Genomic DNA, 22,474 nt, shown 5'->3' on the forward strand with positions numbered 1-22,474 from the left:
TCTTATGATTTTAAATTATGACAAACTTTCTCGTAAAAATTCAAAAATGTATAATAATGACTTAGTTTCTTGTAAAAAAAAATTAAACTTTCTCATAATAATGACTTGAGAAAAATGTAAAACTATATAGTAATTACTTGGTTTCTAGTAAAAAAAAAAAGAAAAAAAAGTATAATGACTGGAAAAAAATTCATATAATGACTTAGTTTCTCATTAAAATTCTAAACTTTCTCATAATAACGACTTGAGAAAATGTATGTAATGACCCTGTTTCTGGACAATATTAAAATAATTTTCATAATGATTTGAGAGAAATTTACGTAATAATGCCTTAATTTCCTGCAAAAAAATAAAATAAACATTTCTCATAAAAATAACTTTTCATGTAATTTTATGTAATGAACTTTCTCTCATAATAATGACTTGAGAAAAGTCATGTTTACAACAGTAACTCAATCATGAGAAAATTTCACATATGACATGCTAATCCATTGAGAAATTTTCATATGAGTCAAAATTATAACTTACAGAATCATATCTTCAAGGTGGAAACAGGCTAAAATAGTGGTTAAATGAGTTTATTTGTCATAATTGATGCAAACAAAAAAAATATCAGACCTAAAAGTAGGCTTTTTTAAATCTGATTTAAACTTCTCACACAAAAAAGAGAATATGAAAACAAAAGCCACATGAAATGAACATATTATGAGATTCATTCATAGAAATATGCTCAGACAAGAAAGAGAATATGAAAACAAAAGCCACATACAACAGCATGATCACAGATATAAAAAGACAAAGACAGTTCTTTTAATAAATAACACTGGATTGGATCAGATCGGTGAAGGATCCGCCCCCTCAGGGAGCTCTGACTTCTAATTGGTCTCAGAGAGCAAAAGCCTCATTAATATTCAGTTACATTCCACTGGTGAGTTCCACGTGACTTTACTGGACACAATAACATCAAAACCATAAAAATAAAACAGAAACAGAGAAGCTACTGTACATGTCAGAGAGGCTCCCAACTGAAGACGAGTGTGTGTGTCTTGTGTTTTTGTTTAGGTGGAAGTATGACCTGAAGATGTATGTCTGAATGGAGTACAGTGTGTGTGTGTGTGTGTGTGTGTGTGTGTGTGTGTGTGTGTGTGTTCATCGCGGTGGTCTCGACTGACACACACAGTCACATCTCTCATGATGCTGCAGGTAAATCTCCTCCAGAACCCAGTGAGCACGTGTTTTCTTCCTGTAGAAATTCGGACCTGGAGAAAACTTCAGCACCTGACAACACACATATATATTTATGCAATATTAAAAGAGAAATTCAGTAAATTATGCTTTTACTATAACAACTAAATGTAAGAGTCAAATAAAGTTAGCCTTTTTTTTTTTTTTTTACATAAATGTAAACAAATAAATTCAGGAAAAAAATAGTTATTTAACAATTACACAAAAATTTAAAAAACCTATAGCAATGAAACGAAAATGAAATAAATTCAGCAAATTTTGTTCTTTAAATGTAAAATATGCTTTTAACTATCACAACTAAATGTAAGAGTCAAATAAAGTTAGCCTTTTTTTTACATAAATGTAAACAAATAAATTCAGGAAAAAAATAGATATTTAACAATTACACAAAAAAAAACTATAGCAATGAAACGAAAATGAAATAAACTCAGCAATTTTTGTTTCTTTAACTAAACATAGAAAAATCTAATAAATTCAGCAAGTTATGTTCTTTAAATGTAAAAAAAAAAAAAAAAATTGTTCTTTAACAACAATGTAAAAATCTAATTCAGCATATTTTATCTAAACTTAAAAATACATTTACATTCAACTAATTTTGTTCTTTAATAACAATGTAAAAAATCTAATAAATTCAGTTAATGTTGTTCTTTAACTATAACAACTAGATGTAAAAAATTAATTCAGTAAATTTTGTTCTTTAACAATTAAACTTAATCAAATAAATCCAGCACAAAGTTGGTTCTTTAACAACTAAATGTAAAAATCAAACTCAATTTTATTCTTTAGCTATAACAACTAAATGCAAAAAAAATTAATTCAGCAAATTTTGTTCTTTAGCTGTAACAACTAAATGTAAAAAAGCAAATTTTCTTTAACAACTAAACTTAAAAATAAAATAGATTCTGCAAAATATGTTCTTGATGACTAAAATAAATTCAGTTAATTTTTCTCTACCTATAACAACCAAGCATGTTCATTAAGAAAAATATTTATAACTAAATTAAATTAATAAATAAAATATAGAGAAAAAAATACAGAAATAAAGTAAGTGATCATGAAATAAAAAAAAAGAATAAAAATAAAAAACACAATGGAACTTAAAAGTAAGGCTCTGGGTTCAATGGGCAATTTAAAAAAAAAAAATCATTTTATATAGTAAACAAAAGTAACAGCAAACATTAAAATACACAATGTTTTCCAAGTATTTTAACTGCACTGTCGCTCTAAAAATAAAAAACTGAAGAGCAAGTCGAAATGATTTTCTGTGTTAAAGGATATTATGTATCATGTGCTGTTTATAGAATTAAACCCGGAACATTCCATAAGAATGACTAAGAGTTTGTTACAATGTTTATTCCTTATCAAGATAAGTCTTTGACCTCTAGTTGTGTCTTATGTTGTGTGTGTGTGTGTGTGTGTGTGTGTGTGTGTGTGTGTGTCTGTCTCACATAAGTCAGCACTGACAGCACAGCCAATCACATTTAGCAGATGTTGCCGTGGGTAACAGTCTGTTATTCTCCAGGACAGCAGCACAATGACAGCTCTGTGACAGCTGTCAATCACTCATGCTGATGTCAGGTATGTATAAGCAACTACATCTCCCAGAATGCCTCAGACATCCCATGAGGCTTCACTCTGATTATTAACACTAGATTGGTTCAGGCTGAAATCTGACTAAGTTTGTGAGTCTTCAGTTAATGGTGTTAATATATTATGAAGTTCAGCAGATATTATTCAACAAATTCAACATTTTATTTTGACTTCCAACGTTCCTGCACTGCTACTAAATCTACGGCACATGAAGTTATGTTTTCTCATACATGAGTTATGAGTCGTGTGACCAGCACGAAATAATAAAAACACAATAAACTGAGGTCAGACTCTATATATTGCATTGTTCTCGCTGGAGTCAGACGACAACAAACACACAGTGCTGAGTGAGTCACGAACACACAACTCTGACGAGGCACTGCTCTGAGATAAGAACTCACTAATCTACGTTATAAATCTTTTAAAGACATTTGAGAGACTTACATATCTTATATAATTTTATCTTATATGTGACCCTGGACCACAAAACCAGTCACAGGGGTCAATTTTTTGAAATTGAGATTTATACATCATCTGAAAGCTGAATAAATAATCTTTCCATTGATGTATGGTTTGTTATGATAGGACAGTATTTGGCCGAGATACAACTATTTGAAAATCTGAGGGTGCAAAAAAATCAAAATATTGAGAAAAGTGCCTTAAATCTGTCCAAATGAAGTTCTTAGCAATGCATATTACTAATCAAAAATTAGGTTTAGATATATTTACAGTACAAAATTTACAAAATATCTTCATGGAACATGATCTTTACTTAATATCCTGATGATTTTTGGCATAAAAGAAAAATCAATAATTTTGACCCATACAATGTATTTTTTTTTTTTGTTTGTTTTTTGTTTTGTTTAAATTAAGGACTAATCTGAGTGTGCACCTGTTTTCATATGATCAGAATTTTGTTGGTAATAAAATATATTATTTATATAAACATTATATTAATAATTTTTTTTTTTTTTTACAAAATATGCATAAAAAAAAAAATTGTACAAAATATGCATTCAAACGCAAATTTATTAAATATAAAATTATAAGTCAAACAAAAAATCTATAAAATAATTATAAATGAATTTAAAAGCAATAATTTTCAAACATATGTCAGTCACTGTAAAAAAAAATAAAAATAACAACGGGAAATTTAATTCAACATTATTTTGTGGAATAAATTATTTGCAGCACAAATAAATAAAATAACTATTAGTAGTAGTAATAATATTAGTAACAATAGTTATTAAAATTGGTAATAATAATTATTAAAAATAATAATTTCTAGTTTTAAAAAATAATATTTCAGTAACATTTAACAAGAGTTAGTTAGCATGACGTAATAATTTAAAATATTGTAATTAAAAAAAACTTCAAATGTTTAAAATGTAACCATGTTAAACATTTAAATTATATTAGTTATATATACTTCTTATATCATATTATATTATATTATTATCAACTTTGGCAGTCCGAAACCATTAATTAATAAAAAACATTAATTAACAAAAACCTATACTGAACATAGTAAACACTGGTGGGGAGGGGGGGGGGTACACATAAAACTAAAGAAAATGCAACTAAATTGAAAGGCCAAGTTTAAAACAAAATATATATAAAACCTATATCTCTATATTGTCCTACACAAAGAAATGCTATTTCTTATGATTCAGAAACCATTTCTAATTAAATCTGAGGGTGTGTGTGTGTGTTTTATCGTTTCAGAGCATGTGTGGTGTGGACAGCACACTTTACTGCTGTCATCAGTTCAGATGAAACAATACCATATCAAACACTACTTTCTCTTTTTTTTTCTGCTGCCATCAGTTCAGATGAAACACTACTGTCTCTGTGTGTGTGTGTGTGTGTGTGTGTGTGTGTGTGTGTGTGTGTGGATGTCTGTGTGGACTGTGTGTATGTGTGTGTGTGTGTGTGTGTGTCTGTCTGTCTGTGTGCACGTGTGTGTGTGTGTGTGTGTGTGTCTGTGTGTCTGTGTGTGTGTGTGTGTGTCTGTCTCTGTCTGTGTGTGTGCACGTGTGTGTGTGTGGTGTGTGTGTGTGTGTGTGTGTGTGTGTGTTGTGTGTGTCTGTCTGTCTGTCTGTCTGTGTGTGTGTGTGTGTGTGTGTGTGTGTGGTGTGTCTGTCTGTCTCTGCCTGTCTGTCTGTGTGTGTGTGTGTGTGTCTGTGTGTGTGTGTGTGTGTGTGTGTGTGTGTGTGTCTGTCTGTCTGTCTGTGTGTGTGTGTCTCAATGGATCTCATGTGTCATTTGCTGATAATCTCACACAGAACAACATATGTCACATTGGTCACAACTGATCAGAGGAAAACAGCAGCAGATGGAGAAACAAGTACAAACAGACGGAGACAAGGAAAAATAAAGTGTGTGTGAGCTATAGGATAATGGAAAGCGAATGGATGGAGAGATACGCTGCAGTTTCAGGACACAATATTCAGTGTGTGTTTGGAGCTGATAAGCAGAGAGAGAAACACACATTCGGCAGACTCCACAGGAAACACACACGCCACTTATGACAAACACACACACACACACACACACAGAATTCAACATTTCATGTCTACATAAGATGCTGTGTCATGTCTATAGCACACCAGTACACACACACACACACACACACACAAATGCTCAAAACTTAAACATTTCATGGTGAAACACTCACTCTTGCGTCGATAAAAAAACAACAAAAAACATCACCACCTGCTTTGAGACACAAGAGCAACATCTAATTCATGAATAAGCTGATTCTTTTCAGTGAATCGGTTCACAATTTTTCACTAAATGATTCATTCAGGTCAGTCTGAAGCGACTGCGGTGATTCTCGAATCAACAGCTCATTGAATCGATTCAGTCATCTGTTTAGAGTGACTCAAAACAAGCCAAGAAGTGGTTTATCGCCACTGAAGTTATTAATTCTGAATTTAGTATTGTATACTGTAAATTAAAACCATATTTTATACATTTTGTCCATCCATAAAATAACACATCTATCTATATCTACAAAATCTATTACTGGAAATACATTTTAACTGGAATAATATTAAAAATTATTTATTAAACTAAATATTAAATATTAAAATGAAAATTTCAGCAATTATTTAATTTCTCATTTTCATTTGGTTTAAATAAACTAAACCTAATGAATAAAAATAAATAAAAACTACAGATACATTTTTAAAAAGGCAAAACCAAAATTACAACATAACTAAACTCTAACTAAAATATTTACAAAAACTAAAAAGTTATGTATAAGATATATATATATATATATATATATATATATATAATATAATATGTGTGTGTGTGTGTGTGTGTAAAGAAGTTTCTTATGATCAACAAGGGCTACATTTATTTGATCAAAAATACTGAAAAAAAAAAGGAGTTTCTTCTGCTCATCAAGGCTGCATTTATTTGATCAAAAATACAGAGAAAAAAACAGTAATCTTGCAAAATGGTATTACAATATAAAATAATGGTTTATATTTTATTATCTATACTTTAAAATATAATTTATTTCTGTGATGCAAAGCTGAATTTCCATCAGCCATTACTCCAGTATAAAGTGTCACATGATCCTTCAGAAATCATAGAATTATCAATGATGGCAACAGTTGTGCGGCCAAATATTTTTTTGGGAAACTGCGATACTTTTTTTCAGTATCACGGGTTCCAAAAAAATATTAAGCAGCACAACAGTTTCAACACTGATAATAAATCAGCATATTAGAATGAGTTCTGAAGATCATGTGACACTGAAGACTGGAGTAATGATGATGAGAATTCAGCTTTGCATCACAGATATAAATAATTTTATAATTAATAAAAAAAAAAAAAAATATTATGCATCATAATAATAATACACAACAATAATACATTTTCCTGCAATTATTATCAATAAAAAAAAAGCCTTCATGAACAGAAGAAACAAATTCAAAAAAAAAAAACATTAAAAATCATTCTGATCCCAAATTTTGACCGGTTGTGTGTATAAATACATATATAAAATATAAAAAAAATATTATAATTTTAAGTGGGAAAAACACACTTTACTAAAAAAAAAAAAACGCCATTTCCAAAGTAATTGATTTGTGTATTTCATCAACCACTGGACTCAACCAATGGTGTGAGTGTGGGGGCGGGACATCTGTCTGACCAACCAATGGTAGACAGAGGGAGTGTTTGGAAACCTGTTTGGAAACAGTCATTTATCAAAGTGCATTGTGGGATACCTCGTGTAGTTTCGTGACGGTTTTTCCGGAGCCGCAGCTGCAGGAGTTCCAGTTGTCGGTGCCGCAGGCGCAGTTTCCCCCGCAGCGCTGCACCAGAAGGCATCGTGGGAAAAACACGGCGTTGGTCATCTTCAGCTCCTCGCGGAGATTCACCGAGAAATTGCGCGGAGTGCAGCTGTACTGCTTCACATCGTCATAGAGACGGTCGAGATCAACTGAGAGGGAAAGAGAGCGAGATGGACAGATTTACTACATAACTAAAAACCCAGAGACTGTTAAACCATAGTAAACCTGAAACTACATCCTGATGCTAGTGAAAACAAGCAGACATAAACCCTAACAAACATGCTTTCCTCTTAGCAAAGTCACTTAAAACCTACAATGTTTCAACTCTGTCAGGGCCGCAAGGTCAGTGTGTGTGTTTGTGCTCAGTGAACAACATTCCAGTGTGTTGTTTTGGATGTTTTTTCTCACTTATGACTCACATAATCACAATCTGTTGTGGATGGACAGAGAGGAAGGGAGGTATAAATGAAGAGACGGGAGGAAATCACCTGCGTCTGCTTCATAAAAACATAGTGAATGCTTAACGTGGCCTGTCTCTGCGCTGTCTGTCTGTGTGTGTGTCACGCAGAACTGAGTTGTAAATGCCTTCAAAACTCAATTCCCGAATAGGATGCAAATAGAAGATAGTTATTAAAATATGAATTTAAGGCAGCAGAATTGAAAATGAATTCAAGAAAATTTATCGTATTTTATAGTAATACCATATGTATATTTATATGTATAATAAAAAATATACAGAAAAATACATAGAAATAAAAATAAAAAGATACATATATTAAAAAAAAAAAAAATAAAATATTAATAAAAAAAGTAATTTGCCAGAATCATCTAATTTACTCCAAATAAATACATTTATTAAATAACAGAAATAAAAGTTACATTTATGAACTATGACTTCCTTTAATGGTGGAATACTTCTATAAATATTCTAAAAATAATAATAGGTAAATAAATAAGTAATTCATTTATTTTATTTAATAAATCTAATTTCTAGACTATGACTATGACGATGACTATGAAACTTCACTAATCCTTTAATTTAATCCAAACAAATAAATACATCAATAAATAACTAATTTCTGTATTTGATAAATGAACTTTAATGTATGAACCATGATGGAAGAATACTTAATTTAAATTAATTAATTAATAAATTAATTAATAATGCAGTATATAAAATAAATTACCTTTAATTTATGAACAATCATGGAAGAATACTTCTTTTTACTTCATTCAAAATCAGTATATTCAAATATATTTGATATTAGATGTATGAAGTTACCTGACAATGTGTTTTTTATATTTTTTGCTGCTATATGGAAAAGTCAATTACAAAAAAAAAATATATATAATAATAATAATAATAATAATAATAATAATAATAATAAATCAACTAACTAAAATGGTTAAGCTGATGTACATCAAGGAAACAAATCATTGTGCTTTATTTATTTAGTATATTTTGTATTCAAAAATATTTCCTGTCATTCAAATTCCAAATCGTGAGTGGTAGCCAATTCAATTTAAAATCAAGCTCATTGAAATGAAATCGAGATAATTTTACAAACTGAACGTGTGTGTGTGTGTGTGTGTGTGTGTGAGAGAGAGAGAGAAACTCACGCTTGTGTTTACGGTTGGTGTGGAAAGTTCGTGGTCTGTAGTAGTGTGTGTGTGTGTGTGTGTATGTGTGTGTGTATGTGTATGTGTATGTGTGTGTGTGTGTGTGTGTGTGTGTGTGTGTGTGTGTGTGTGTGTGTGTGTCTGAGTGTGTGTGTGTGAGTGTGAAAGTGAAAGTGAAAGTAAAAGTTAAAAAAAAGTGAAAAAGTGAAAATGACGTGACATTCAGCCAAGTATGGTGACCCATACTCAGAATTCGTGCTCTGCATTTAACCCATCCAAAGTGCACACGCACAGCAGTGAACACACACACACACTGTGAACACACACCCGGAGCAGTGACAGCCATTTATGCTGCGGCGCCCGGGGAGCAGTTGGGGGTTCGGTGCTTTGCTCAAACCACAACCTTAGGGTTAGGAGTCAAACTCTCTAAACATTAGGCCACGACTTCCCCAGTGTGTGTGCGCGTGTGAGTGAGTGTGTGTGAGAGAGAGAGAGATGCTTGTGTTTGCGGTTGGTGTGGAAAGTTTGTGGTCTGTAGTAGTGTGTGTGTGTGTGTGTGTGAGTGTGTGTGTGTGTGTGTGAGAGAGAGAGAGAGAGAGAGAGAGAGAGAGAGAGAGAGAGAGAGAGAGACACTCACGCTTGTGTTTGCGGTCAGTGTGGAAAGTTTGTGGTCTGTAGTAGTGTGTGTGTGTGTGTGTGTGTGTGTGTGTGTGCGTGAGAGAGAGAGAGACACTCACGCTTGTGTTTACGGTTGGTGTGGAAAGTTTGTGGTCTGTAGTAGTGTGTCTGTAGTAGTGTGTGTGTGTGTGTGTGTGTGTGTGTGTGTGTGTGTGTGTGTGTGTGTGTGTGTGTGTGGTGTGTGTGTGTGTGTGTGTGTTCCTGAAGTGTGTGTGTGAGTGTGAAAGTGAAAGTGAAAAGTAAAAAGTTAAAAAAAAAGTGAAAAAGTGAAAAATGACGTGACATTCAGCCAAGTATGGTGACCCATACTCAGAATTCCGTGCTCTGCATTTAACCCACACATATCAATAGAAAGCGTCAGAGGTGGAAAAAAAAACACTGTGAACACACACCCGGAGCAGTGACAGCCATTTATGCTCCACGACCCGGGGAGCAGTTGGGGGTTCGGTGCTTTGCTCATACCACAACCTTAGGGTTAGGAGTCAAACTCTCTAAACATTAGGCCACGACTTCCCCAGTGTGTGTGCGCGTGTGAGTGAGTGTGTGTGAGAGAGAGAGATGCTTGTGTCTCGTGTTTGGGGTCGGTGTGGAAAGTTGTTGTTCTGTAGTAGTGTTGTGTGTGTGTGTGTGTGTGTGGTGTGTGTGTGTGGAGAGAGAGAGAGAGAGAGAGAGAGAGAGAGAGAGAGAGAGAGAGAGACACTCACGCTTGTGTTTGCGGTCGGTGTGGAAAGTTCGTGGTCTGTAGTGTGTGTGTGTGTGTGTGTGTGTGTGTGAGAGAGAGAGAGAGAGAGAGACAACGTCACGCTTGTGTTTTGCGCGGTCGGTGTGGAAAGTTCGTGGTCTGTAGTAGTGTGTGTGTGTGTGTGTGTGTGTGTGTGAGAGAGAGAGAGACACTCACGCTTGTGTTTGCGGTCGGTGTGGAAAGTTCGTGGTCTGTAGTATTGTGTGTGTGTGTAGAGCTGCTCCAGGTCTTCCTGCCAGGTGAAGGGGTTCATGTGTCTCAGTAACTCCTCCACCGTGCTGACGCTGGCGATGTCGTTGTCCAGCGCGCTCGCAGACAGTGGTGTGTCCGTCCCAGAAACCTCTCTCAAATCCTACAGGGACACAGACGTAAGACGCAGGCTGTATAATCACACTGTCCTGCACCATTACCTCTCTTTATCACTGTTTGTGACAGAGCAACGTGAACATTCTGCTAAACATAAACACCACCATATAATAACCAAAGAAAAAATCACATAATACTTTTATTATTACGACATTATTTACCACCAAAAACCAATTAACAAGCCAATGTTTAATCATTCTAGAACTGTGTAATACTCACTGACATCACTGTAACTGCTTCCCAGTTGGTCAGAGACGCGAGAGGTGTGCTGTCCTAAAAAACAGACACAGATTTCAAACTTAACTTCATTAATTTTCCACAGAAATTTTCAATATCAGGACCAACAAGACCATCAATTCAAGTCCACTGTTACATAGTAATAATGAAGAGAGAGAGATGGACAGAATATAAACAGTGTGTTCAGTAGGGCTGCACGATTAATCGCATGCATTTGTCTGTCACGGTAAATGTCTGTCACCTGTTTTCAAACGGGAGCGGCAGTTAATACACAGAGCCGTACTTCACTGACAAGCTACGCAATATTCTGTTCATAATTGAGATTAATCGCATTCGATTATGAACACGATATTGCGTAGCTTGTCAGTAAACTACGGCTCTGTGTATGAACTCCCGGGCATTTGAAAACAGGTGACGGATATTTACCGCTAATCACGGAACCGGCTTTACTGATGAGACACGCATGACAAATGCATGCGATTAATCGTGCAGCCCTAGTGTTCAGTACAGTGTTTGTTATTGTATATTGTATATACTGTATATATCATTGGTATAAAAACATTTTTGTAAATATGCAAGATAATTTAAAAAAAAAAAAAAAAATTAAAACTAACCTATAAACACTGGTTGAAAAACGAAAATGAAATAGCTATTGAGGTAGATACCTTTATTTATTAACTTTTTTATAACAAAAAACATGATAAAACATGAATAAAACTAATATTTACTAAATTATGAAAATGACGATTTTCCCCCTGCAGGTTACTTTAAGAAATAAAAAACTATACAATAAAACCTATGGCTGAAAACAATATCATAAGCACAGTTGTCCATACTAAAACTGCAAGTATTATAACATTGAGAGACTAAAAAAGAAACTAAAAATTAAATTTAAAATGTCCATAAAAATCCCTAAAGTAAAGTAAAGTTGTTGCTGAAACGAACTAAAAATAAATAGAAGTCACTTGAAAACATCCATATGCAGTGAACACACATTTTAAAAACAAATTTGAAAGCTGAAATTAAATAATGCAAAATTAAAACACACAAAAAAACTGTGGTTGAAACTAAAATGAAAAACTACAAGCATTGATGTTGAATATTGAAACATATTTGTATAAGATAAAAAAAAAAAATAATAATAAAAAACAGTTCATAACCCTTTTAAATTTCTATATTCTGTGAACACAGACACATTTTAAAAGCAGACATAAAATAACACAAATATAATCAAAATCTAAAACCTACTTTAAAAAAATCCTGTAGTTAAAAAATGAAACAAAATGAAAAAAGTACTGTATAGCTCCCAAAATTAAAACTACAAGTATTAAGAAAGACACCTTTAACTAAAATTCTGAGACTAAAAGAAACTTCGATAAATAAAAATGAAATAAAAATAAGACCATTAAATAAAAACTAAAACAAAACAGAAATTTGAGAAAATTTTCTAAGTGCAAAAGTCTGACATGACTCTGTTTTTCTCTGCAGTTTACTTTGCAACCTCCATATGCTATGACAATACACTTCCCTGTGCTGCTACTCTCATTACATAAATCTGCTCCTGCGGCAATGCAAACAATAGAAGGAGGTCAGAGGTCACGGTCGATCTGTTATGATGATGTTTCCCATCAGAGATAACGTCTCTACAGCCTCTGATGTCTCACACACACACACACACACACACACACACACACACACACACACAGAGAGAGCGAGACCTTCTGCTCGTGTCCTACAGAGACGTCCGGAGCAGAGCGGGAATGTGGAAATGTCAGGAATACCGCAGATTCAGGGAATTACACATGACGGATCAGACCGAACAAACTGCCACCCCTGAACCTGAAGTCCAGCAGCTGCAGGGTTCAACCATGTGACTCTGTTTACTTTCTAAATATGTTCCTGGACTCATTGTGCGGGATTCATAAGTGCATGCTGTTTTGAAAAAAAAAAATCAAAATGCAATAACTTGCTCTACCTCTGAAATTACGTTTGGGCGGAGAAAAATAATATTATAGCAAAGAAATGCATGAAAAGGCTGTTATTCAGAATGAATGCACAATTTTAGAGCATCACAAGAATAAATTACATTTTAAAATATATTCAAATAGAAAAAAGTTATTTTAAATTGCAATCATATTTCACAATATTATGGTTTATACTGTTATTTTTAATCAAATAAATGCAGCCTTGGTAAGAGACTTAATATATCAGTTACCAACCACAAAACTTTTGATTTATAATGCTAAATATATGACATTTATGGTAATAATTTAAATGTTAGTAATAATTTACCTTCAATAAACAGCATGAAATTCCATGAACCAAATAAAAATTCAGCATAATTTCCCCCTGCATATTCAGTTATGAAATTAGATTAACTTTAGTTTACATAAAAGTTAAATAACACTTTAAAACAGCAGAATGAAATCTGTTGAAGTTGATTTGGGAATTGTGACATGGATTTTCTCCAAAGAACTCGAATATATTGAATTCATTTCATGGCTTAAAAATGCCTTCGGCAGAACACAAATAAACATCTAAACTACATCTCGTCATGCATCATTAGTTCACGACAAAGAACATCAAAGATGCGAATCCTAAAAACATTCAAGGAAAGTTATCTCATTATAATTAAAGACCTTGAACAAAAAGGCACAATTATGATCTTCAAACATCCATTAATCCCAAAAGTAAAGCTAAACAAACATCACTGTTGGAAACTGAACCGTATTTTACAAGCACATGAAACAATGCTTAAAGAAGGTCTATGAAACAAACAAACTCATCATGTTCCTGTAGAGCAACTCTCCACATCTGTTTGTGCCATTAACTGACACCAATGGCCTTAAAAGAATCGTCATCTCAAAAAAATTTACATTTTCTAAAAATGTGCTCACCCTCAGACCATCCTAGATTAGAATGAGTTTGTTTCTTCATCAGGTTTGGAGAAATGTAGCATTGCATCAGTGTCTCATCAATGGATGCTCTGCAGTGAATGGGGTGCCGTCAGAATGAGAGTCCCAAACAGTTGATAAAAACATCACAATAATCCACAGCACTCCAGTCCATCAGTTCACATCTGGAGAAGACAAAAGCTGAAATAAATCCAGCATTAAGACGTTTTAACTAAAATATGAGTCCATAATTCATAATAACGCTTCCTCCAGTAATAAAGTCCATCTCCTGTTGCCTCTCACATCAAAATCCACACACATTGGGGCTGCACAATTAATCGAATTTATAATCATGATTACAATTACGAATGCAAATAACATAATAGTTCAGAGGCACAACTACACAAAAAAAATACAAAAAAGTCCACTTCATTCTGTGCTTAAGTTGTGTTTTTTCTTTCTACATATTATCTTAAGAGTTTTTTCCCCATTGTTTTTATTTTAGATTTAATATAACATTATAATACTATGCATTTTTTATTTATTTCAAGAAACCAAACCAATGTATACTTGACATATGAGACTTAAAGGTGCACGAAGCCATTTTTGAAAACCGCTTTTGACCACAGTGTCGGACCGAGTCCCAAAACACACTCGCAGCCAATCAGCAGTAAGGGGCGTGTCTAGTGATGATAGGGAGAAGAGAGCGAGTGCACAGGACGGATATTAGCAGATCGACTATAGAGAGAAGATTTCGGAGGAACAAAACATTAAAATGAAGGGTTGCGATCAGGCAAGAGGCAGGTTTCCAGCGGTGGAGAGAATTCAAGGGAATCAGACGCAGTGATGCTGATTTTGCTTTTTCACACAACTATTCTGTGTTGGCTTTTGCTTGAATATGCTGCGGGCATAGAAGACTCCGCCACCAAAATATGGGCGAGGTTAGTGCACCTTTAATGCTATAGAAAACTCTTTCAGGAAGAGTGTTTTCAGCTTGTTTATTTTCATATAAAAATGTGCCATGCATTTGCTTCAAACAATGGTATAAAGCTATTCAAAGCTTCAATTGTGATAATCGTAATTAATAATCGCAATTACAATTTTAAAGGCAACAATCGACATTTATGATATTTATCATAATCGTGCAGCCCTAACCCAGATATTTGTTTAGAGCCGCTTTGGCTTGTAAACGGTGCTTGATCTGTGCAGATTTCTCTCCTGATTCAGACCAGACCAATGGAGGAAGCGTTATTATGGATTATGGACTCATATTTTAGCTGAAAACACCAGTTTGAAGTTAAAACACCTTGATAGATTTGTTTCAGCTTTTGTCTTCTCCAGATGTGAACTGATAGACTGGAGTCATGTGGATCACTTGTGGATTATTGTGATGTTTTTATCAACTGTTTGGACTCTCATTCTGACGGCACCCATTCACTGCAGAGCATCCATTGATGAGACACTGATGCAATGCTACATTTCTCCAAATCTGATGAAGAAACAAACTCATCATCTTGGATGGTACATTTTCAGCAAATTTTCTTTTTTGGCTCAACTATTCCTTTAATGATTCTTTGTGATTCTGGAGAATCTTACACTGATTTTAACAAGAACAAAGTCAAAACATGTTGTTAGCTGTCATTTCTCATTATAGAGTTTTTCCACGTACATGTGATAAAGACGGAACTAAACTGGGTGGATCTTTCCTCATTACATCAGTGTTTTTACTGCAGTAACACACTCACACGTTCACACCGAACACTCACTTCAGTCACTCTCACTTTCTTGTACTGTCGCTCACACCTCTTTTCTCTCTTAGTCTGTCTTCTTCTGCCTCAGAAACAAATGTCTTAATTAAGCCAAACTTTTGTGAGTTCATCTAAGGTAAAAAAGCATTTCAGGTAAGAAGCTGAAATTGAAGACGCCACTTAGTAACCACACGGAACACCCTAGCAACCGCTTAGCAACACCCTGGCAACCATCCACAGCTCCTTAGCATTGCGCCAGCGAGTTTTGCACAAGACCCAGTAAAAAAATAAATGCTTAATATGAAGTTTCATCACATTCATGTCCAGTGCAGGAGTCTGTCTTCATTCTGTTTCCCAACATGGAAATGTACAAATTTACAGATTTACACACAGAGAAAACATGCATATTTATGCTGACAGCTAGCAGCCAATTATTGCCATTTTGGCCTGTGTGGAGAAAAAAGCCATGAGGCAGTCGTAAAGCAGGATGGCTTTAGTCCCAATAAATATTTCTCACACCATCTGCTTTCGTTCCACCATCCGACAGCATCCGCTTTTTAGCGTGTGCACAAAAGCTACAGTAAATAAACCTGATATGAAACGAATAGTTCTTGTTCTAGACTAACTATTAATTTTACATGATTTGTGTGTGTGTAATATTTTATATTATGGTAAGATTTTTTACTCTTCTGCCCATTAAGGTTGAGTTTCTTTGTTTAAAAAAAAAATACAGTAAAAAGAGTAATATTGTAAAATATTTTTTAAATTTCAAATAAGTGTTTTCTATGTGAATATATAATAAAATGTAATTTATTTCAGTGATGAACAGCTGTATTTTCAGCATCATTACTCCAGTCTTCAGTGTCACATGATCTTCAGAAATCATTCTAATATGCTGATTTGCTGCTCAAGAAACATTTCTGATTATTATCAATGATGAAAACAGTTGTGCTGCACAATATTTTTGTGGAAACTGTGATGCATTTTAATTTTCAGGATACTTTGATGAATAGAAAGTTCAAAAGAACAGCATTTATTTGAAATAGAAATCTTTTGTGAAATTATAAACGTCTTTACTTTAGCTTTTGATCAATTTAATGTGTCCTTGCTGAGTAAAAGTATTCATTTCTTTCAAAAATAAAACTGTACTCATCCCAAACATGTGATTTAACAAAAATACACAGTTTAATGTGAAATGTTTATGCAAATGTTTCATATAGGAGGTTAATTATGCTGTAATCCAACCAGCAGTGAAACTCACCAGCAGTGAATAGCAGATTTTGAATCCTGGTTTTGCTACGAAGTAATCGTCCGATTTAAAGGTGATTTTGATGAGATTTGTTTTGGATGTGATCCGTGACGGAGCTCTCTGACCACACCAGCGGCCCCAGATGATGGTGCTGGTTTCAGAAATATCCTCAACTTCCACATAATCATACCTGCAACACACACACACACACATCAGTACATCACCTGCACAGGTAAAGCATTTACACCTGATCTGCAGATGCTTTGATTCTGTTCCTCAAATATATCAAATTAATACGATTATAATATCTGAAGTGATTTCTCTATCACAATTGAATATTTTAGTATTATGTATCAGCTATTATAGTACTTATTTATATTTTTAATTAGCTGTCATTTTTAGATTTTAAGTTCAGTGTCAATTTTAGTTTGTTTTAGTAATTGTGTTGTGTGCTTTTGTAAGTTTTATTATTTTTCTATTTAGATTTTATTTGTTTATATTTCAGTTTTAGTAATTTTATTACATCTACTTGAACTTAGAAATGTTGCACTGGCAACAAACTAATTTACTCTAATTAAAGTTCTTCATCTAATATTTATTTTGTTTTATTTCAGCTTTATAACAAAAAAGACCCACTTTAATTTATTATAAGATACATAAACATAAACAGCAAATGCAGTAGTTGGTAATGTGAGGTGACATCATGCTTTTATCTACTGTATATCACATAAATTATTAGTTTTTTCACAGAAATGTATATAATACATTGTTTATTTGCTGTCCTCGTTTCACTTCATGTCTCTTTCTCATCCTCTAAATTCACCTCATCTCTCATCGTTTTTTTTCCTGCTTTATTTTTAGTCCCAATGTCTCGAGGGTCTTTATAAAGTATCAGATTCACAGTAAAGCCTCTAACCTCAAGGACAAACCCGTAACCCGAGAGTCACTCCACACAAGCTGCGGTCAGATCCTCGCTCTGATTGGCTTACTGCTCATTAAATATTCATATCATGTTTTAACTCTTCAGGCCTTTATTTCTAGCCCAGAAATGCATAATAATGAGAACCACAGGAATCTGTGAACCAAACCTGTTATTCTCTACCACGTGTTACAACATGATTTAACATTTTAGGACATGTGCCTGGAGCTCCTGGATCAACATACATATGAATGAATCATATTTATAGCTTTGTTAAGGGCGTATGCTTGTTAAACTGATAAATATTTTCTATATAGACCATCCCAAAGAGTCAAAATGACACTTTCTCAACAGTTTAAACCGATCTATTTCATTATTCATGAACTCTTCCATTCCAAAGCTCCGCCCTCACCGTCAGACTCCATTCTCCACCTACACTTAAGTCTTAAAAAGATCTAATTCTTTATTTATGTATTCAATGATTGTGAAGCTCCACTTTCACCTGAAAACTCCATTCTCCGCCTCTACTTAAAACTCTTTAATCGATCTAATTCATTTTTTCATAAACTCATGCAACCCGAAGCTCCGCTCTTACCTGCAGACTCCATTCCCCTTCTCCACTAAAACTCTTTAATCGATCTAATTCATTTTTTCATAAACTCATGCATTTGAAGCTCCGCCCTCACCTACAGACTCCATTCTCCACCTCCACTTAAAAGTCTTAAATCGATCTAATTCATTATTCATAAACTCATGCAACCCGAAGCTCCGCCCCCACCTGCAGACTCCATTCCCCTTCTCCAATAAAAGTCTTAAATAGATCTAATTCATTATTCATAAACTCATGCAACCCGAAGCTCCGCCCCCACCTGCAGACTCCATTCCCCTTCTCCAATAAAAGTCTTAAATAGATCTAATTCATTATTCATAAACTCATGCATCCGAAGCTCCGCCCTCACCTACAGACTCCAGTCTCTTCCTCCACTTTAAAAAGATTGAAATCTTTATTCACATACTCATTCATTCTGAAGCTCCGCCCTCAATCGAAAACTCCATTCCCCCACTTAAAAAAAAAAATCTAATTCATTAGTCATGAACTCATCCATCATCCGAAGCTCCGCCCCCACCTGCAGACTCCATTCCCCTTCTCCAATAAAAGTCTTAAATAGATCTAATTCATTATTCATAAACTCATGCATCCGAAGCTCCGCCCTCACCTACAGACTCCAGTCTCTTCCTCCACTTTAAAAAGATTGAAATCTTTATTCACATACTCATTCATTCTGAAGCTCCGCCCTCAATCGAAAACTCCATTCTCCACTTAAAAAAAAAAATCTAATTCATTAGTCATGAACTCATCCATCCGAAGCTCCGCCCTCACCTGCAGACTCCATTCTCCGCCTCCTCCAGTCCAAACTGAGCATCGAATTCCAGCAGGATGCGCGTGTGTGGTGGCGAGAGCAGTTTCCATGACAACAGCAGGTTGCGGGGGTAAGAGCTGGGGAAGCGCGGGCTCTGGACGTGACCTCCGCCGTTGACCATTATGACCTCTTCCTTCCGGTACAAGTCTGTGAGGCGATTGCTGTCTGTTACTGGCCACAACTTGGACAGGTTAGTGTGTTTACTCTCGGAGACAAACAAACACACACAGATATACACAGATACAACACATAAAGTTTAGGATGCGTTTCATTTCAGTTCGTCCCAGTTCAGTTCGGTAAATTCAGGAAAACAGACCAATTAACTTCTAATTCTCTTGAGGAAGCAAACTAAAATACCTACTAATACCTGAACCGAGTTCACTGAAATGGACCACAGAATCTCTGACAGAACACAAACACACACAAACATGAGTAACACAAGAGAAGTAAATGGCGACAGGTCTACAGAAAAAGACAGGCATGCTTTTAGCCCACAAAAGTAAAATATTAAAAAATAGCAGATGTTATGCAACAGGAAAACAAAGATCATTTAAAGTGACAGTTCATGAATCTTTAAATCAGACCAAACATCACATCTCATCAAAATAAAAAAAAAAAAAAACACAAATCAAAATACACTAAACTAAAGATAACACAATGATACCGAACCGCTGTCAAAATGATGCATCCATGATGATGTTTTCATTTCCAAAAGCTCCTTGACTCAGGACCACCACAGCATTCACACACACACACTGATTACTGATCCATGCATGCAGCAAACACTTGTGATTATGTCTATACTGCAGGAACAGGGCCACTATCCATCACCATGACAACCTGCTGACCAATGAGCTTTTAAATGAACTTAAACAGAAATAAGGCCATTCTAGCTTACACACACACACACACACACACACACACACGCACACACTACTTGCTTATGTCACTTCTATAAGTGTGATACTGACAGTCTAGCAGCTTTGAGTTTAACAGCCTCATTTACACAATCTCACACACACCGTACTTCTTTAACACCAATTTGCTTCAACTTTCTGAGAGCGAATACACACTTACTGTACATACAAACTCATCACACACAGTTCCAAAAGCTCTTAAAGTTTGTCGTGTTAAAGGATGAGCTGTCGTCTGTTATTGTGAAGAGCTAAAAACATCAGATTTAACGCTCATGACAGGCATCAGGACAGAAGAAAGTAGGTTATGTTTCTAAACGTACTGTCTACTGCCTACAGTACACACTTCTAAGTCAAAACCTCACTAGAAACAGAACCTCATGAGTAACTGATTTAGAATGCATCACAATAATCACAAAAGCAATTAACAATAATCTAGTAAGTATTAAAAATACACAGCACACATTAATTCGGTAATATGCTCAATTTAATTGAACTACCAGTACATTTATTTAGGTAATATGGTACATTTTTTATTTGATTTAAAGTGTTTTATCATCACGTTCTGTTTTTAAGTGCATTACAAGTATAATTAATTAGGTAATATGGTCAATTTGTAACTTGATTTAATGTGTTATATCAATAAATTCTGAAATTAGGTGAACTACAAGTATGTTTAATTAGGTAATATGATACATTTTTAATTTCATTTAATGTGTTTTTTATCAGTTCTGTTTTTAAGTGCATTACAAGTATATTTAATTAGGTAATATGGTCAATTTGTAACTTGATTTTAATGTGTGATATCAATAAATTCTGAAATTAGGTGGACTACAAGTATGTTAATTAGGTAATATGATACATTTTTAATTTCAATTTATGTGTTTATCATCACGTTCTGTTTTTAAGTGCATTACAAGTATAATTAATTAGGTAATATGGTCAATTTGTAAATTTATTTAATTTGTTAAATCAATAAATTCTGAAATTAGGTGAACTACAAGTATGTTTAATTAGGTAATATGATACATTTTAAATTTCATTTAATGTGTTTTATCATCACGTTCTGTTTTTAAGTGCATTACAAGTATATTTAATTAGGTAATATGGTCAATTTGTAACTTGATTTAATTTGTTAAATCAATAAATTCTGAAATTAGGTGAACTACAAGTATGTTTAATTAGGTAATATGATACATTTTTTATTTCATTTAATGTGTTTTATCATCACGTTCTGTTTTTAAGTGCATTACAAGTATATTTAATTAGGTAATATGGTCAATTTGTAACTTGATTTAATGTGTTATATCAATAAATTCTGAAATTAGGTGAACTACAAGTATGTTTAATTAGGTAATATGATACATTTTAAATTTCATTTAATGTGTTTTATTATCACGTTCTGTTTTTAAGTGCATTACAAGTATATTTAATTAGGTAATATGGTCAATTTGTAACTTGATTTAATGTGTTATATCAATAAATTCTGAAATTAGGTGAACTACAAGTATGTTTAATTAGGTAATATGGTACATTTTTACTTTGATTTAATGTTTTATCATCACGTTCTGTTTTTAAGTGTATTACAAGTATATTTAATTAGGTAATATGGTCAATTTGTAACGATTTAATTTGTTATATCAATAAATTCTGAAATTAGGTGAACTACAAGTATGTTTTGTGTTCCTGTGGCTCAGTGGTAGAGCATTGCGTTAGCAGCGCAAAAGGTTGTGGGTTCGATTCCCAGGGAACACACATGCTGGTAAAATATGTATAGCCTGAATGCAGTGTAAGTCGCTTTGGATAAAAGCGTCTGCTAAATGCATAAATGTAAATGTAAATGTAAATGTTTAAAGTAATATGGCACATTTTTTAATTCAGTTTAACTAATTTTATCATAAAGGTGTGGTATAAAGTCAATTACAAGTACATAAAGTAATATGGCACATTTTCAATTCAAAGTGGCTTATCATTAAGTTCTCGTATTAAGTCAATTACAAGTATATTTAAATGGGTAATATGGTTCATTAGTGGTTCATTGTAATTCATTTTATTCATTTAGTTCTTGTATTAAGTGAATTACAAGTATATATTATAATATCTCCAGCTTTTGTCTGCCCAGTGTTATTACTGATGACTAAAAACTATCCAAAAACATTTTCAGTTTGAATACATATTCAATGAAAAACTTAAATTAAATGAAAGTTAAAACTGCTGCATTGGCAACTTACTGAAATAAGCTTAAATTGTAGCACTAAAAATTCTAACTGGAAATAAAACTAAAACTGAACTAAAAATAAAATGGAAATATATTATATTAATTATATATTAATTAGGTTAAATGTAACTAATTAGTATAAAAAATTAATAAAAAAAGCTAATTCAAAATATTAATAAAACTCTAATAATGTACAAATATTACTAAAATAACGCTCTCTGCCATCCTGTATGAATGGCTTTTACTGAGCTTGTTGCAATGCATTATGGGGTTACCAACTGTGTGCTTTAGAATCATTGAAAAGAATTTGGTCTGTGATGATT

At 33.7% G+C, this 22,474-nt stretch overlaps 1 protein-coding gene across 3 annotated transcripts in view; it reads right to left on the reverse strand.

Moving 5' to 3' along the window:
- Window positions 1-696: 696 nt before the first annotated feature.
- The window catches only part of LOC109087122 (platelet-derived growth factor D-like), a 28,472-nt gene continuing 6,694 nt past the window's right edge, over window positions 697-22,474 (reverse strand). The window contains exons 2-7 of one of the 3 annotated variants that reach the window (XM_042771574.1): window positions 18,980-19,184; window positions 16,692-16,869; window positions 10,771-10,824; window positions 10,342-10,537; window positions 7,080-7,294; window positions 697-1,278 (exon numbers count right to left, since the gene is read on the reverse strand). In XM_042771574.1, coding sequence (XP_042627508.1) covers window positions 1,150-1,278; window positions 7,080-7,294; window positions 10,342-10,537; window positions 10,771-10,824; window positions 16,692-16,869; window positions 18,980-19,184 — 977 coding nt within the window. In that variant the 3' untranslated portion in view covers window positions 697-1,149. Of the gene's footprint in view, window positions 1,279-7,079; window positions 7,295-10,341; window positions 10,538-10,770; window positions 10,825-16,691; window positions 16,870-18,979; window positions 19,191-22,474 lie in introns of all 3 variants that reach the window. The other 2 variants (XM_042771573.1, XM_042771575.1) reach the window with 2 other exon arrangements.

Source organism: Cyprinus carpio, chromosome A15 (assembly GCF_018340385.1).
Source record: "Cyprinus carpio isolate SPL01 chromosome A15, ASM1834038v1, whole genome shotgun sequence".
In the NCBI taxonomy this organism is placed as follows: domain Eukaryota; kingdom Metazoa; phylum Chordata; class Actinopteri; order Cypriniformes; family Cyprinidae; genus Cyprinus; species Cyprinus carpio.